Source organism: Ictalurus furcatus, chromosome 7, assembly GCF_023375685.1.
Source record: "Ictalurus furcatus strain D&B chromosome 7, Billie_1.0, whole genome shotgun sequence".
Lineage (NCBI taxonomy): Eukaryota > Metazoa > Chordata > Actinopteri > Siluriformes > Ictaluridae > Ictalurus > Ictalurus furcatus.
Window position 1 is genome coordinate 23,152,929 of NC_071261.1, and position 19,390 is coordinate 23,172,318.

A 19,390-nucleotide genomic window follows, 5' to 3' on the forward strand; every position below is an offset into this window, starting at 1 on the left:
AACCAGATTATACACCCTTGTTTGATAACCATTTTTGATCATTTGAGGTTATCAGATGTGCTCATGAGCTTATCACTGTACTCAGTGTATTTGATTGTAGATAATGATGAAGGGTTATGAGGTGGATGTGATTGATGGGAAGCAGTTCTCTGTTTGAAATGTCAGGAAAAGTGCCAGAAGTGATTCACGCTTTTCCATTTAAGTATGTCTCATGGCCTACAATTATTTTGGCGCCACCTATTTTGTGTGTGTGTGTGTGTGTGTGTGTGTGTGTGTGCATGCCTCAAAGCCACGAGGCCAAGGTCCATTTTAGGAGTAAATAACCTACGCGACGAGTAAAGTCCACCAGCAGAGCAACCAATCAGCAGGTTTTCCTTTGCTTGACCTCCCGCTCAGAGACATTTCAAGTTGTTCAGTAACAGCAGCAGATGAATTAACAGTTTGCAGCAGCAAAAAAAAAGTCAAGAGGCCTATTAAAACATCTAGAGAAGAAACTGCACTTATACAATAATATAATGCAGGTTTTAAAAAGACGCTGTGGTTTGTTCAACATCAGGAAGCTGCATGTGTGAATCCCACATATAGACCACCTGCACTGAACCTGTGTAGGTTCTGTGGTGTTGTGGTAAATGCTGTTTACGACTCAATCGACTTGTACTGCTCATTTGCTTGACTTTCTCTAGTAAATACATTCTGAATTCTCAAGTCTGATTGGTCAGAATGTGTTGATTCATTTTCTATAACATCAGCTCTGACAGTAGTACTGTCGGGCAAATTACAGGTTAATATTAATGCACTCGTTTTAATACAGTACAGTTTCTATAGTAACAGCAAATTCACAGGGGATTGTATGATGGACGCTTCACATAATCTAAGCCTAATAAATGAACTGGGGAACAAAGTGCTATTATTTACCAAAGAGCAAGATATAATTGTTGATGTGGTGAAGTTTTCTGTGAGGAGACGGTGACCATTTATGGAAGACGTCTCCAGTGTCAGCCCTTCACAGTCAGTATGATTTTCAGCACAGGATGGAGGACTTTACACTTTCCTGGTTTTGCTGGAACACGGCTTTTTTTCTTTTCACTTCCAGACAGGAAAAAAAAACAGAGGCTGGTGATGGATTAGTAGTTATAGCATAAATGATATCACAAACTAACTTGTCTTGCATACATTCCATGGCATTAATTGTAGCTAAATGGTTAAAATGTGTAACATTCATCACCCATCCATCCATCCATTTACCGCTTATCCGACACAGGCTTGCGGAGAGCCTGGAGCCTATCTTAGGGAACTTGGGGCAACCTGGACGAGGTACCAGTCCAGCACAGGTCACAATCACACACACCCATTCACACAATTTAGTGATGCCAATTAGCCTACAGTGCATGTCTTTGGACTGGGGGAGAAAACTCCTAAAGCACGTGGAGTGTGTGCACACAGGGCGGAGGTGGGAATCAAACCCCCAACCCCGGACGTGCAAGGCAAACATGCTTACATCCTAATGTGCTAAACATGCTTATACTGTGGCATAGGATGAATAAAACACTTCGAGGACATGCTCTTATTGGAAAATATTCAACACCCACGTCTCATCAGGCTGCATCACCATCCTGTCATGGATTATTTCCCTATAACAAAACACACCTTCATCCTTTACCTACCTCCTTACTTAACACTGTAATCACTGTTCCCTCAAAGCTGACCTTAATAACAGCTGCAGTTTTATGCACTGTTTTGTTTGGGGTGGTTGTTTTTTTTTTGTTGTTGTTTTGTTTTTGTTTTTTTTAGAGTTGGCTAGCTGGCTAACGCTAATCAGGCAGGGGAAGAGCAGCCGCAATCTGTGTGGCTCATGGGGTAGTTCTACTCAAAAGTTTCTTTCTTTTAGTCAGCAAGAAAAAGATTAGAGGGAACACTGAGTGTAATTCCACCACCTGTGTGTGGCTACTCAATTTCCTGGACAGTAAGCAGCCTGAGTGTTGATGACGATAATGTAGATAAACTTTTAAATTGAGGTCAGCACCATTCTCAGAAGCTCTGTGTATATTTGTCATGATTTTATGTCTGTGTGTGCATGCATTAAGCAAGATGCCTCATGAGAACAGTAATTATTTCCATAATGTGCTGCAGACGTCAGTGTGCTGATCATCCAGCTCTTCCCTCTAACTGCTCCTACAAGCCTTAAGCATGTCTCTTCTTCCCAAAGCAGAGGTGCTAAAATTGTGTTTCTGAGTTAAAGGTAAGCTCTCTGTACCTTGTTATTGGTACAAGCTTCCATTTCTTCTAAAATAACTGTTGCACTGTACGGAAATGTGAATGTAGATGTCGTAGCAATAGCCAGCTTCTTGTCAGTGACATTTGGTCAATTTCAAATCTCCTTTTGAACTTGTTCCTCACCATGACAGAAATGAGGTGAAGTGATCGAAGAACAAGCCAGACTGAATATCCTCTTTCCTCTTTCTATAATCATAACCTAATTAAAGCCCTGTCGGCAGCATGGTGCGACCTGCTGAGCATCCATGCTTAAAAAACTCTAAAATTGCAAGCCCTCATCAAATTACTTTGGACCTGATCTGCGTCATCAGATAGCAAACGGGGTGAACCACTCCTTGTTGACAGATCTTCTGTGTCATTAATACACGAGCTATCCACTTTAGGCAAGGAAAAAAGTGTGTATGTGTGCGTAAGCCCCTGTGCAGGCCTTCAGATCAGCGGTAGCATGTGATAGCTGGCTTTCATTTCATATATGGCTGCAGGGTAATTAGTTAGGCTCCTCTCGAGGAATGTAGTATTTCTCGTAGTGGACTTGGGTTTCAAAACAATCCAAATGGGCATTTGCCCTCAGGCTGTGTACGCTTAAGGAACTCATTATGGAAAAGGTTATGAATTAATATCGTCTTGTATGGCCCAATCCCTGGAAACACAGCTATCAAATGAAGAGGTCAAGGTGGAAAAAACCTAGACACACCATTCCATCCTCATTATCTTGATGCACAAACATGCTTGACCTAAAGCTAAAGTTTAATCATGAGCGCCTCAGTCAGCAGTGCCACTGATGGGTGCTGAGTGGCCTGGCATAACACATTCAGGAGGTTTAGTGGATGATTCTGGAGTGGATGATTCTGGTAAATCCATGTCTTACCACAATGTGGTTTAGTGGCAATTAACAGTGAAAAAAGTGAAAATTTGTTTTTTTCTACACACCCAAAACATGTCTTGAATGTATAGTAAGCTTCATATTCATATTCATATAATGCTCTCTGCCTAATTCCCAGTACACCTGCTACACCTCTCCGCCATCCCCTACAACTGTCCATGTCAATCAAGTCGAGGAGATGCGATCTCTGCCTGTGAATAGTCAAACACCGCAACTACTATTACGCTTGACCCACGGCTACAGAGGTTGCCAGGTTGGCAAAACAAGATCCATCCATCCATCTTCTATACCGCTTATCCTTCCTTCAGGGTCATGGGGAAACCTGGAGCCTATCCCAGGGAGCTTCGGGCACAAGGCGGGGTACACCCTGGACAGGGGGCAAAACAAGATTGTCTAAGAAAACCGAGGCTTTCGGCTTGCTCCGAATGCAAATCTGAAATTAAACTGAAACTTGCTCAAGTTTTACTTGGCAACTTCTGTTTGAAATGAGGGTTACTCTAATGTCATTTATTTATTTATTTATTTATTTAAATCGGTGGGGGTTTCTTTTTCCTCTGTTAGTTGGAATGATTTCCTTCGCATTATCACAATGAGGAAAACAGGCCGTCGATGTGTTCTTTTAGTCAGTGCTAGATATAACTATAATCTTCTATGAATCATGTGGAGCTCTCTTAAATAGTGGTGGAAGAATGTGTCTTGTGTAGGGTTAGGATCATTTTCATTTGATCCACTGTGAGCATCGCTCTCCTCACCGTGCGTAACCTGGTAACTTGGTTACAACAGAGGTTATTGGATCTCCAGCTTAATTTGTCCCTTCATTAAGTTCTGAGGTTGTGAAACTCTGAGGAATAAATCATTAAAATGGCTCTCATTCAAATCATCCTGTAGATCCTCAGCCAGCTGTTCCTTGAGCATTTTGTTGTGTGAATGAAGACGATCATCACAACTAAAGCAATGTACCCCATTCTCTGTATTTCAGTGTTTTTCTTGTTCCAACCCATCCACTTCAATCTGGCTGAGGCATGTAAACCAGCTGATGAGTTAAATCAAGAGGGTTAGGAGGTCAGAACTAAGATTGAGAATCAAGCTGTCAAAATAAACAGCATCTTGAAAAACATTCCACACAGAATCTATATATATAGCTAGAAGCATTATCCATCCACAGAACCCTCTGAAGAAACGTATTTTCTAAGTGAGGGATTCCCTGAATCAATATAGTTTCAGTGGCTTAGCAGGCAAACTTCACACGGCAACTAAAAATGTTCATGAAAGCAAGAAAGAGAACAAATTCTAGGTGTAGGCTTATTTTCCCCTTCCAGAGCTTCTAATCCTGTGCACTTTAACAATGCAATGTGAAATGTCTATTTGTGTGTAAAGCTATCATTTACACTAGTGCTTATGTTTGAGGTAACTCATATCCTGGTATTCACACAGCTGTAAGTATGAGCAAAACCAATTTCCACAAACAAGGACACAACGCTGCCTTAGTCACAAATGTGTATTTGCAGAGCCCTAAATCAGAGTCAAGGTTAAAGGTCAAGCCTGATCAACGTCAAAACTAAAGCCGTTACTTTAATGCGTTACTCCCTCTAGTGGCTCTTGAGTGTAAATGCCTTTATGTCAACAATATACAGTGGTGCTTGAAAGTTTGTGAAACCTGTAGAATTTTCTGCATAAATATGACCTAAAACATTATCGGATTTTCACACTCAAGTCCTAAAAGTAGACAAAGAGAACCCAATTAAACAAATGAGACAAAAATGTCACACTTGCTCATTCATTTATTGAGGAAAACGATCCAATATTACATATCTGTGACCGGCAAAAGTATGTGAACCTCTAGGATTAGCAGTTCATTTGAAAGTGAAATTAGAGTCAGGTGTTTTAAATCAATGGGATGACAATCAGGTGTGAGTGAGCGTCCTGTTTTATTTAAAGAACAGGGATCTATCAAAGTCTGATCTTCACAACACATGCTTGTGGAAGTGTATCATGGCATGAACAAAAAAGATTTCTGAGGACCTCGGAAAAAGAGTTGTTCATCAGGCTGGAAAAGGTTGCAAAAATCACCTCTAAAGAGTTTGGACTCCACCAATCCACAGTCAGACAGATTGTGTACAAATGGAGGAAATTTCATGTAAGATCAAAGATCACTCCAAGAGCAAGACGTGTAATAGTCTGCGAGGTCACAAAGGAACCCGGGGTAACTTCTAAGCAACTAAAGGCCGCTCTCACATGTTAATAATAAATAAATGACATAATAAATAAATGACCAAATATAATATTTTTGTCTCATGTTTTATTGGTTTCTCTTTATCTACTTTTAGCACTTTCTGTGAAAATCTAATGATGTTTTAGGTCATATTTATGCAGAAATGTAGAAATTTCTAAAGGGTTCACAAATATTCAAGCACTGCTGTACATGTAAAAGAAACCTCGAGTCAAAATGCAGCACTGGCAATGAACAGTTACATAAAAACTTTATTGGCAATGCTCTTTGCATACGTCTTGATTCTTTCTTTCTTTTTAAACGAGGCACACTGAACACTGCATAAACCTGTTGACATAAATTTGTTGAATATGCTGACACAAATATCTGTGAACATTAGATTTTCTTTAATTCAGTCTTATTTATTTCTGGATAAAAAAAATAATAAAATACACTTTCTTGCACCTCATGAATTAAATTCAAAAGAAAAAGAAAAGAATCAATGGCCCTTGAATGCTATTGCATGTGTAATGTAATATAAACCATACTGTCCTATAAGCAGATAAACAAATACTAATATTTTGATGATTCCAAAGTCCTTGTAGTAATTTAAGTGGAATTAAAAAACATATATACCAAACACAGGAAATGCAGAAAAATAAAGACCCATCCAGGGTATATTCCCACCTCACACCTAGTGTTCCCTCAGATAGGCTCTAGATTAACTGCGACCCTGACTATGATAAAACAATTACAGAAGGTGAATGAACAAATGATCAGATTAATGTGATGTGTATTTCAGTGAGTGCCTGGTGTGGGGGAGGGGTGCTCTGAAAAATCAAGTCCACTCTTAGTCAGTAGTTTGTAAATGCACTGCATGATGAGGAAATTACACTGTATGATAAGCTACACAGCCAATTCAAGCTTGTGTCTATATATATATATATATATATATATATATATATATATATATATATATATATATATATCTTTATATTCATATTTATATATAAAATACTGTTTCATTAAAAGAAAGTTTACTTTGTACAAATATTGTGTAACTGAAAAAGTCAGATTATGAATGAGTGAGTGAATGAACACGTGCCAAAGAGTCGGAAAAAATTCGTTATAAAGTACTGTTTAAGGTTTTAGACTAAAAAGGTGTTTTACACAATATACATATTTTATTACTTACAAAACAGACAAAAGGCTTGTAGTTATAGATTCTTGGATACAGCAGTGTTAGTACCACCAAGAAGTGGGAGAAAGAAAATAGTGATGGGAAAAAAAAAATGAAAGCATAAAAATAATGCAGTCTCAACTAACGTAACTATTCAGTGCATTTTTCTCATTGATGTTCAAAGTGCCGATTTGGTAACGTGGAGAGAATTTCAGTACTTTTCCAAAACTTCTCTCTAAAAATGTGTTGCTTGCATACCAACCACAATTCTATGAGGAAAAAAATAACATTTTTAAGAGAAAAAAAAAGGAGGGGAAAAATGCACTTTTTTGATCCATCATGGCACCTTTGTTGATTTTTCTGTCTCTGTATGAGGTACTTCTTTGAAAAAGTAAAGACTAGTAATTTTTTTTCAGTTTTTTTTGCTGTGTTGCACAGTAGCACCATAGAGTTGAACTTGAAGAAAATGCACCACTAGAAATCCACTTGTTCTCGGTTTTAATTGTTGCAGTCGCTGTGGTGATCACCCCTGATAAGGGGTCATGTTGGAGTCAGCAATGCTATGTTACGTCCTCTTCATACACACAATGCAGCGACTCACACGTGTCTGGAGATTCCCTGCTTTCAGCGTCTCAGACTGTGGCTTCCTGAGATGAGAGAAGAGGGAGGAGTCAAGCATGCTTTCCATTGTCTCAATATTGAGACAACATGATAATAAAACCTCGAGGAAATGACACTGGATAATGCAATTATAAAATCATTACCACATACAGGTGTAGAAGAGTAAAAACGGTGCTAAGCGTGTTGAAACCATGTTCAGTGTGAGCATAGAGTATGAGCTTACGTTCTCATATACAAAAAAAACCCCAATGTAAATCACATTCCATGCACTGAATTGGGCAGATGCATGATTGCTGATTGCTATTAAAGACCCCTGTTCATTAACACAGACTGTCATATAGGCTGCCAAAAAGTCACCCTTCAGTTTGCATAAAGAATTTCGAAGGCAGTTGTTTACCTGAACATTTCAGACTGTTCGACAGTGGCCAGCCAGAAGCTATAGGAGTTGCCGTAGTAGTTGCAGGTTCCGCGGCCGTGGCACTCAATGAATGGAGATGAACGAAACTCCTCCAGACAGGAGCCAGGCGAGGCCAGAGCCTGACCAGAGCCCTCTGCACCTGCGCTAGTGTGCTGCCGGAAAGAGAGAAGAAAGTCAGTTTGTGTTAAAACTGTACATATATGTAAGCAGCACGTCAAGAGTACACACATGCAATATAATAATAAGGACTCTATTTTACATTATTTATTTCCTGGCGAAAGCTGGGGATTTGCTCTTATGTTTGGGTTTATTCAAAAACGTTCTGCTCTGGCCCAGTTGCTTTTTCCAACGAAAAATCCTGTACTGATGTAAGTGGAGCAAAGCAACAAGTGCTATTTTTAAAGCCACTTTTGTCCACAATTGTGCTTGAATTACCACCTGCAGAGACCCCTTAACACACAGGCACAACAGTATTTTCCTGACTCGGGTTCAGGCTTTAAGGACCTGTAGCCGTTTAGTGGATATATGCTGTTAATGTAAATGTAAATCTATATAGTCAGGCTACTTTACCCAAATGCTAACTAAATACAACTGACAACTATTTTATCTACAACATATAACAAAACAAACAATGTACTTGTGACCACTAAACATAAATCCAGTCCTGGTGATCATCCACAAAATGATATAGAAAAAAACAGAACAATATATGTTACATCAATTTATATCAGCCAAGTGCTTATTTCAAACATTAAAATATCAATATTAAATCTAGAAGGAAAATCAAATCATGTCTTAACAAAAATCGGTATTAATGCAAAGCCAGCCTGTTCACTGGGTTGATGACCTACGTTGATGGTCATGAAAGTACAAAAAAACATTTCTGCCATTCTAACATGTCAACATCACCAACTTATGAGTTATTTTTGTTTGTGTTATGTTCACAAAAATGGAATGTAATTACCATCATGAAGGAATAGCCAATCCACAAAGGCTCCCAGTTCTGTGGACATGATGGCAGTTGGATGGTCTGGCTGTGCACCGCTATCACCATAGCTGGGGCTTCACACACAGCACATCTACACACAGTGTGAAACGTATTATATTTACTCTATTGGAGCTTCAGAAGTTTTGAGAAAGCATAGAGTAAGATAAGAGTGGAAAGGAAAATCTCAGTGTAATGGAGAAAATATGACAGGTGCTAGAAGAGGAAAAAAGGAATCCATCCACTTCTGGGCAACTATTTCACCCAACATAACTGTACTGAAGAACATCATGCCTCACTGTAAGTAAAGGAGTTCACTCTGTATCTTTGTTTGTATGTTTCTGATCTGAAAATGTAGGTTTTATGTGTCTTAATCTGACCTGATAATGATTCAGGGTTTAAAGGGGTCATAACATTATTTTTCATGTTTTCCTTCTGTCTGGGAGTGTAATGTATCTGTTTGTGCATGTATAAGCTTTGCAAAATCCCAAAACTTATATTTTCATTCTATCTAACCAAGAACACTGTTACAGACCTGCCCAAAACGCCTTGTTCGAAGCCCAGATTTACGTCTGTAAATTCTCTACGTCACAGCGTGCATGCTATCAGCATAATCCTGACCACAAGCAGCCACGAAGAATTCTTTCTGAAGCGAGGCTTCAGTGAATTTAGTGGCCATGTCGTGGAGATGTTGTGTGTTTCGGTACGAAAGCAAAACCCATTTGTTTAGCCTTCTGAAAACAGACCAAATTAGGAATCAGTGGTTACTGTTTATTTATAACGCTGTTCCTGAGCAGTACAACCCAAATGTTTGCTTGTGCACAGCGTATTTTACGGAGGACCGCTTCCTGAATCTTGGGAAGTACAAGGCAGGCTACACACAAAGGCTAGTCCTGAAAAGTGGGGCGATCCCCACTTTGCTCGGACAATCTTGTGCTTCTGAATCAGAACCTATAAGTGTGTTCGATTATTTTACGAAATATCTGCTATTAACTGTCCAAATGCGGAGTTTTGTTTTGTAGACGTCTGCTAACATGCTAGCTAAAGTTTGCTAAGTTGCCTCAGTGGCTAATGTTTGTTTGTATGTTGGTGGTCTGACAGAGACGTTGATTTGTATCTGCTGTAGTTATTGTATCTTGAAACGGTTTATATCAATCACAAATCACAAGAATGCTAGCTTTCCAAAGATATACTGTATTAGCTGTACACACATAAGCTGTGTAAAGCATAGTTAGTCCCGCCGGTGGGGTTGGAATTTACATCATATCTGAAAGGTAAGAGAGTTACAGAATAAAAACTTACCACTGTGAAACGTTCTGCTCAATTTGTGTTTGCAAAGTTGCTTCCGCTTGATCATCTGCATTTTCTGAATCTGACTCTGGCTCGAATCGATTCGGTAAAACCGACATGTTGCTTAGAATTGCTTTAGAAGCCTTGGAGGCTAAAGCTAAAGCTAAAGCTAAGGGGCGTTACATTTCCGACACACGCAAAGCTTTTGGCCAATCACAATGCAACGGGTCAGCTGGTCAATCAGAGCACTCTGGGCTTTTCATAAGGAGGGTCTTTAAAGAAATCGGAGTGTTTTAGGCAGCCTGGGAATAGAGGTACTGCAATAATGCATATTATTTGACAAATAATGCATTTTTTGAACATTAAAGCATGTTATGCTATTTTATTACACCCAATAAACAACATAATTATAGTTTAAAAACGTTTAAAAATCAGGAAATCCTAGGAGAAAATGTCATGCCGGCTGTGAGAAAGCTGAAGCTTGGGCGTCATTGGACCCTCCAACAGGACAATGATCCCAAGCATACCTCGAATTCCACCAAGGCTTGGTTGCAGAAGAAGTCCTGGAAGAATCTACAGGGCCATTACGGTCACCTGACTTGAACCCCATAGAAAATCTCTGATGGAATTTGAAGAAGGCGCTTGCAGCACGCAAACCCAAGAATATTACTGAACTGGAGGCCATTGCTCATGAGGAATGGGTTAAGATTCCTCAGAAACGCTGCCAGGAGCTCTGTATCTCATTTGCAGCAGGTCAGAACAGCAAAAGGGTGTTCTACTAAGTACTACAGATGCTTGCTATGAAGGGGTTGAATAATTTTGAGACTGGAGAAGTCATTATAAGTTGCATTTTCAGTTGAATTTGGGAAACCACTTGAAGCATTCATTGTGTTGAACTATTTCAATTGCTTTTGTTTAATTTGTTCATTGCAAACAGCTGAAAGTCTGTACATTTTGACAATAAACATGATTTGCAATGGGGTTGAATAATTTTGACTGCAACTGTTTGACCCCTTTAATGTGTCAGACTCTGACCTGATGATGATGATGATGATGTAGGGTTTGATGTGTCTGACTCTGACCTGATGATGTTGTAGGGTTTGATGTGTTTAACTCTGACTTGATGATGATGATGAAGGGTTTGATGTGTCTGACTCTGACCTGATGATGATGAAGGGTTTGACGTGTTTAACTCTGACCTGATGATGATGAAGGGTTTGATGTGTCTGACTCTGACCTGATGATGATGAAGGGTTTGACGTGTTTAACTCTGACCTGATGATGATGAAGGGTTTGATGTGTCTGACTCTGACCTGATGATGATGATGATGATGAAGGGTTTGATGTGTTTGACGCTGACCTGATGGTGATGATGAAGGGTTTGATGTGTTTGACGCTGAACTGATGGTGATGATGAAGGGTTTGATGTGTTTAACTCTGACCTGATGATGATGAAGGGTTTGATGTGTCTGACTCTGACCTGATGATGATGAAGGGTTTGATGTGTTTGACGCTGACCTGCTTATGTAGGGTTTGATGTTTTCTCCCTGGATAGGAGCCATGCTCATGGGCATGGGTTCAGGAGTAGACAACCAATAGGAGTAGTCATTCCGGGAAGCAAAGTTGCACACGTTGTTGATGTTGCAGAACATGAAAGGCATGGTGCTGAAACGACGTAGACAACTTCCAGCCGTACCTGCGTCAGAGCGGGGGATAGCAAGGAAAACGTGAGCTCATATTTGAGCACAACACTGTACAATAATAGAGAAGATGAAAAGAAATGAATAAGTACGGAAGACTATAAAACAAAAAATGAAAAGAGATTATATGTCTTTGTGAGTAGGATATGAGTGATTGGTTGATTTTTCAGTGCTCTCACCCAGGTCCTGGCCATGTGCCCTCTCGTTGCCCTGCACGTAAAGCAGAGAATAGCCATTGTAGATGAGAGAGGTGCCAATTGGGCATGGCGGTACATCTGTAGACTGACTGTGTCGCGTTATAAGGAAGCCATGAGCTGCTGACGACAGACCTGGAGGACCTGGAGGACCTGGAAGCCCATCTGGACCAGCAGGGCCGGGTAAACCCTGCTGACCTGAGGCATTAAGCGAATGATGAGTTCAAATTTACGTATGGTCAAAGTATTCATTAAATAGTTATAGAGTTGAACTTTCCAGAACAATATTTCATGAGTGTCATGTAGTCTATATTATAAGCATATACATTATAACATTAATACAGGATAATAATTGTAATTTGGCAGCGTTCCTTACATTAGGAAACAAAACACAGTTCACGCCAGATGTGTGATTGCGCAGGGTGTGGAGTGTACAACTGCAGATTTCAGATCAAAACCATTTCACCCTTATTACCTTGATACTGTATAAACAGTTTATGAACAGTGGTGTATGATATAAAGATGCAAACATGATGTTAAAAGACCAGCTGTCCATCTTTACTACTGAACATAATTACAGTCAGGTCACTGATTCATAATGGGTTGGTGAAAGCACTTACCTGGCTGCCCAGATGGTCCCTGGTCTCCTTTCCTTCCAGATGGACCACTGAATCCTGGAGGACCATCAGGACCTGGGTCACCAGGACTACCAGGCCCACCTACAAAAGATGTGACATCAGTCCCACACTTTAACAGTTTTACAGTTAGTACTTATGATGCACAAATGGAGATTAGTACAGATGTAAGTAGCAGATAAACTGTAAATACAACAAATAAAAATGTCAGATCTGTTACACAGTGGTTGCCAAAGTTTTGTACAATAAAAACCCATCTATTGTTATTTGTTGCAAAACAAAGGATTGAGTAATGTTCAACAAACTGGTGATGAGGTTTAGTAGTACCGATATCTCCCTATGGCTGTTAGAAACTCTTACCTGGAAGCCCCTCCAGTCCTGCCTCTCCTGGTAGCCCTTGGGATCCTGGGGGTCCAGGCGGACCAGGAGGCCCCTGCGCACCCTTTACCACAATTGGGGCTGGCGCTTGACCTGGCTCACCAGGATCACCTGAGTAGCATGAGTAACAGTGAAAAAATTAATATGAATTCAGGAGGAAATGAAAATGAATTCCGGAAGAACATTAACTCACCTGGAGGACCAGGCTCCCCGGGATCACCACGCAGGCCAGGACCCCCAGGATTGCCAGGTTGACCTTTAGGTCCTGAAGTGAGCAGACATAGCGGATTATTTAAGACAATAAATGAACTGATGAAGGATTGAGCATTGTAATCTGGCAGTATTCAGTGTTGTGGAAACTTTTAGGTTCCACTGACCTGGGAATCCTATAACACCCGGAAGGCCGGTGTCACCTTTAAGTCCAACAGTTCCAGGAGATCCAGGGGGGCCCTTTCCCGGAAAGACACGTCACTTGTGTAATCTCAGTTTCAATTACCAACTTTTCAGAACGTGAGTTAACAAACTAAGATTTGCTAACAAAAGGTCAGAAAAACAATAGAGTTTTGTTTCAAAAATATATATGAAAAGCATGATATTTTAACAAGCCAATAGCTGTTGTGTGGTGGGCGTTCTGGCACACTATGGCTGCTGTCGCATCATCCAGGTGGATGCTACACACTGGTGGTGGTTTGAGGAGATTTCCCCCATACAATGTAAAGCACTTTGAGTGTCTAGAAAAGTGCCATATAAATCTAAGGAATTATTATTATTATTATTAACAAGGAACAATAGGGGGAAAAAATCAAACGAAAACTACTACGAAAACTACATTCAAATACTCCATTGTTGAGAGCAACAATGGAGTAGTCAGTGTTAAATACTGACAATAGACAATATCCTGTATAGACAATATAGAATATATCGACAATATAGACAATAGACTGACAATATTCTCAACAAAAAAAAGTTTACTGCACTGTTGATGGTCACTAAAGCATTACTTTTGTCAACAGTTGCTACAGCATTATTCCAGTATCCTTTAATTGATGTCCATGTGACTCACCAAAAAACCTGGTGGTCCAGTGTCTCCCTTCTGTCCAGGTAAACCAGGTGATCCAGGGTTTCCAGAATAGCCTTTCTCACCCTTCACTCCTCCAGAACCTGGGGGTCCACGGGGCCCCTCTGGGCCAGGAGGGCCTTTACAATATCAATAAGATAAGATGTCAATGATTATTGTTCTTCTGCTCTTTTTTAACACCATCTATTTACCTGAATATCTACTGTCCCAATACATGCAGTAATCAGAATATTAAAAAAAAAATCATTGGATGTATGGAATGTGTTTCTACTTGCTTCGTAATTTTTATCCTTGAGAGAAAAATCCCATCCCTCATCCCGCCCCATTCTATAACATGCAAAAAGGCTTCTTAATGACAAAAAAAAACACGATGTGCAGAAAACGGTTCAGGTGGGCATCAAACCAATGAGGCTAACCTGGAGGACCTATATTGAGGAGTTCAAAGTTCAACAGGTTCCCAAATCCCAGAGGGAGAGAGAGGCGATGGAAAATGCAGATTAAAAACAAGAGCAAACGTTAGCATAGCAGCACAATTACAGTAGAAACAGCAAGATTTTATCTCATGGAGTAAGCTGTCACAAACTGAAAAAGAAAGGCTTTAAAACACCAAATTATTTTAAGTAAGCACACAAAGCACTCACAAAGCTATAATCAGCAGTCATGATCGTTTCATATTTTCACAGTATGATAACAATATCACAGTTTCACTACATGACAGTATTAAAAAAACATTTAAATAATTAACATTTAACACGAATTTAACACATTACCCTGTCATTATCCTTAAATAATAGTTTTAGACTATTTATTTACCTTTTGAGGGTAATTTTTAATATTCTGTTAATATTCTGTTTTTGGTGATTTGAAAATTACATCTTACATTGTGTCTAACTCTGAAACTGTGACACTGTAACAAGCCTAATAATCACACATGGATCTTCAGTACAATACTTTTTCTGCTATACCTCACATATGAACCTTGAAAAACACTGCCAATAAGGATTGTTGTATATACTGCTACTCATCTCAAAATTTTATCTGCGAACTGTCAATTAAACATAGTTAGAAAGTAATTAGCCCCCTGAACTCCAAGATTCCCACATCTTATAAATAAAAACCTTTACGATAAGTAGCTAAGTAATAAGTCAGGGGCCTGATTTATAAAAATGTATGTAAAAGAATCCTTGAATTGAGATTGCTAAAAGTTTCTATCATTCATCTTAAATATTTCCTATTCGTGGCCTCCTTAATAATCACAAAGCATCTTAAAACCACGCACACATAAATACATACATACAAACACATACATCTTGTGTTTAAAAATGGCATATAAGGTTCAACACTGAAGCAAAACATTTTTTTTCAATTTGCAACTGAATCTTTGTTGGCCAAAAATAAAAGTCTAATCAAACTTAGAAAACACATAATTTGCCTATTTATCTTTTCTGTGGAATTTTATTAATTAATTCAGGCTCGCAGTTACACCCACATGGCTAAAAGCCCCTCACAAGGTGACGTGAGCATGCACTAGCATTAGGTTTGTACACAATACTTTTCAGACTGTTTCATGTCAATTTCAGGTTTTATAGACCCTGATTTGTGCATGACTTTTAACATAGGGAACAAATCCATGGAATTTAAGATAAAATATGACCTTACAATTGTTTTATAAATGAGGCCCCAGGACTTTAAAGAGTTGATAACAAACAATCTTGGCATAAATATCAATTGCTATAATGATAACTTATTATTAAAAATTAAAAAAATTAATCAAATATCAATGTCTCTATATAAATAAATCAAATAATAATACACAATTAATTTTGACAAGATTTCCTTTTTTTTAATCCTCCATCTAGATCAGTTCTGGAGTGAGGAGAACCTGACCTTCGGGGCCTGTCAGCAAGCGTCGTCAGGAGAAGGTAGAGCCACACCACAGGAAACAGGAAATACAGGTCAAACCCACAAAGCATCTGGGCATAGATTTAGCCGAACACACAACTGCCAAAACTGGGCTCTTCATATTCTATATATATAATGTCTTTACTAATTGAGGTTTTATTTACAGCTACTCTAATAAATTCCTGTTTTTTTTTATTCTTTAAACAGATTAGAAGAAAGAAACCCAAACTATCAGGGTTCTAGAAATTTTAATGGAACATTATTAATATTCCTTAAAGATTATTTATTTATTTATTTATTTAACATTTTGGACAACTTTATATTAGATCATTCTGACTAGGGAAGCCCATATCGGACAGTTCTGTAATGGCTTTACACGACATAAACATTAACATTTTCCCATGCAGGTGAAGACACGCACGTAAACGGAAACACTCAGCATTACACTACTGATCATCCTCTTTTTGAATCACTGAATTCAGCATTACACCAGACAGAGAGAACACTGTGGAGAGAGGAAAAGAGCTTTCGTTCCTCAGGACAAAGTGGGGTAAGGGAGTGGAGACACATGAGGAAGAATGGATGAATGAACAGATAAACAGATGAAGAATGGATGGATCCATGCTGATCCAGGCCCTGATTGGGTCTCGGTGGAACACGTTGATTGGTGCGTGCAAACCCCTACCTCCTACAAACATTTCTGACATACACTAATAATAAAAGGAAGTGCATGTAGGCATGCCCTGAGGTGAGTCAGGCACTGTGTACTGGTGTAGTGCTCACTAACTTTGTACTCCCTATTAGTTTTGTGCAATATAATATTGAGACTTGTGATGATTTGTGCAACATCCATGCAAATCAATCACGAGTAAAAACATTTAAGACGGCCTCTCTACTGTCTGGATCTAGTCGGTGTTTAAATAGAGCTGATATTTCAATGATCTCAGGTGTATCACTGGTAGAGTCAGACAGTAGTTCTGACCAATAAGAAATATGACCCTGTTCCTGAAGATCTGATATTCTGTAATATATCTAATCTAAAACACCAGACCTGGTTCATTAAGCTTTTCAGGAGCATAGTTTTTTTTTATCCCACTTTCTTCCAATTTGGTTAGTTTGACAATTTCCTCCCACTAGCTACCTCCCACGTAACATTACACCTATCAAGTGGGGTGGATAAAAACTAGCATGTGCTTCCTCTGAAATCCGTGAAGCTAGCCAGCACATCTTTTCAAACTGCTGCTCATGATGTATCACAGAGCAACCGAAGACACAAAGGACGAAGCTAACTGTCATTTCCGAATACATGAGTTCACAGATGTCCAGGATTGGCTAGTGTGTCTCTGATTGAAAGGGGAGAGAGTAATGCCCCTCCCTCCTACCCTGAGAGCACAGCTAGTTTTGCTTTCTTGGACTCCCTGTCATGGATGGCTGTGAAATCGTCAAACTAGAAATATCTTAATATAAGAACCAGGTTTATTAAGTTAGGGTTAAATTTAAAATCTCATGGAACAGGGTCAGCCACTATGATGTGTATGAGATAAGAAGGGCCAACTTACCTCCTCTTCCTGGTGGTCCAGGAGGACCCTGGTTGCCTTTAGGCCCTTGAATGGACTGACCCAGAGGACCAGGGGGCCCTTGTAGACCAGGGCTACCTATTGTACCAGAGGGTCCTATATCACCCTTTGGTCCAGGGAAACCAGGGCTGCCAGGCTGGCCAGGAAAGCCAGGGTCTCCTTTTTGACCTACATTATATGATAAAGGAGTATTAATTTGGTACAAATTATACCACTCGATTTGTTTAAATCTTGAGAGAGAGGGAAATGCAAAAAAGAAGAAAAAAAAATGGTTAATCTAATTTATATATATATATATATATATATATATATATATATATATATATATATATATATATATATATGAAACATAAAACATAAAATGTATATGTGTGTGAAATACTTTACCTGGCATCCCAGGAATGCCGGAAGGACCTGGGAGTCCATAACCTGGTATACCTATACGAATAAAACACCAAGAAATACCTTAGACAATGCATCCACTGCTGTATATCCCAAATATCATTGGTGTATTAGCTATTTAACCAAGCATGTGTTAAACAGAATACATGCATTAGCACTCAACCACACTTACCTGGCTCTCCTTTCAATCCTGCTGGTCCAGGAATACCATCACGACCAGGTTGACCCTTGTCTCCAGGTGCACCTGACAAACCAGGTGGGCCAGGGCTTCCTGGCCTTCCAGGTGCTCCTGCTAGACCAGGGGCACCTGGGACTCCATCCAGACCTTTAGGACCAGTAGCACCAGGTGCACCTAAAGCCAACAAGAGCATTCCAATTTTTCATGAAGTACTACCCAGTGGTCAAGCAATAAATTGTCTGACTGATATATCAGGTCAATATTTGAGTATACTGCAGGTATACGGCCAAGGAAGGCAGCCATTGAAGGTTACAGCTCCCACCACACAGAATGAGATCATTTGTAGGATATTAGTGACCTTGTTTTAGTAGAAAAGCTACCAATAATTCATGCATAAATGGTAAGATATAACAATTAATTTAGTGTACAATACCATTTTACGAAGGTTTAAGAAAGTTTAATAATAAATCCTAGTCCACCTATTTTTTTATGTACAATGTTAGCACCAATCATAGCTATACCCTAAACTTCTTTATCACATCTCTGATGATTAAATTCTGGAAATATGCAGGTACTTTGCAAAACAAAAGTAGTTGTGCAAGCCCTGTTCTGTGGAACCTGTTTGTCAAAAAAGCTTGAAAAACGTTTTACATTCATGCAAAATATTTAACAAATAACAGTGTAATCTTTCCAAAAAATGCAAGCAATTTAGTCTGCAACAAAAAAACGCAAACCATATACACACAGTACTACAGGCTTAACATTAATCATCTTATTTGAAGTAGAAAAAAAAGGATCAAAAGACAAACCAATAAAAATAATTTCAGTGCACAAAACTTTTGAAACTGTTTGACTATTAACAGGATTAGATGGAATATAATTTGGTAGAACTGTACCTTGGAATCCTGGGAGGCCAGGATCACCCTTTGCGCCAGGGCTCCCAGGTATCCCTGGACTTCCTGGGGGGCCCTGTTGACCTTTTGTCCCTGCAGATCCGGGGATACCAGGAGAGCCGGGTTCACCCTATTCAAAAAGAGCCAGTTAAATCCCTTCTGCTAATCTTAATCACTATTTATGTGTCTCAATCTATCCAGCCAATTTGAAAGTGTGTAATTGTTTGGACACTCCATTAATATACTCCATTATTTTTACCTTGGGTCCTTGAGCTCCTGGTTGGCCAAATCCTGGCGTTCCAGGGTCTCCTTTCGGTCCTGGGAACCCTGGTGCTCCTGAAGATCCAGGCTGTCCAGGTCGCCCAGGTTGACCTAGGCTTCCTTTAACTCCAGGAGGGCCTATGACAAAATATACTAAATTATTCTGGATTCCCTATGTCAGTAACATTGATGTAAAAAGCTTTTAATTATGCTTCATCAAACCTTACCAGGCAATCCCATCTCGCCCATAGTGCCTTTCAGTCCTGGAGGACCAGGGAGTCCTGGTGTTCCTGGAATTCCGGAATCTCCCTTGGGACCTACAAGGCAGTTAT

General features: G+C 39.4%; 1 protein-coding gene across 1 annotated transcript in view; it reads right to left on the bottom strand.

Moving 5' to 3' along the window:
* Window positions 1-6,343: 6,343 nt before the first annotated feature.
* col4a5 (collagen, type IV, alpha 5 (Alport syndrome)) overlaps window positions 6,344-19,390 on the bottom strand; it is a 50,099-nt gene continuing 37,052 nt past the window's right edge. Inside the window, exons 35-50 of the mRNA XM_053629316.1 lie at window positions 19,286-19,375; window positions 19,057-19,196; window positions 18,801-18,927; window positions 17,899-18,078; window positions 17,712-17,762; window positions 17,307-17,492; window positions 13,831-13,964; window positions 13,145-13,217; window positions 12,961-13,032; window positions 12,750-12,878; window positions 12,375-12,473; window positions 11,740-11,952; window positions 11,379-11,556; window positions 8,550-8,664; window positions 7,565-7,737; window positions 6,344-7,193 (exon numbers count right to left, since the gene is read on the bottom strand). Of these exons, the coding sequence (XP_053485291.1) occupies window positions 7,112-7,193; window positions 7,565-7,737; window positions 8,550-8,664; window positions 11,379-11,556; window positions 11,740-11,952; window positions 12,375-12,473; window positions 12,750-12,878; window positions 12,961-13,032; window positions 13,145-13,217; window positions 13,831-13,964; window positions 17,307-17,492; window positions 17,712-17,762; window positions 17,899-18,078; window positions 18,801-18,927; window positions 19,057-19,196; window positions 19,286-19,375 (2,042 nt within the window). The 3' untranslated portion in view covers window positions 6,344-7,111. The remainder of the gene's footprint in view (window positions 7,194-7,564; window positions 7,738-8,549; window positions 8,665-11,378; window positions 11,557-11,739; window positions 11,953-12,374; window positions 12,474-12,749; window positions 12,879-12,960; window positions 13,033-13,144; window positions 13,218-13,830; window positions 13,965-17,306; window positions 17,493-17,711; window positions 17,763-17,898; window positions 18,079-18,800; window positions 18,928-19,056; window positions 19,197-19,285; window positions 19,376-19,390) is intronic.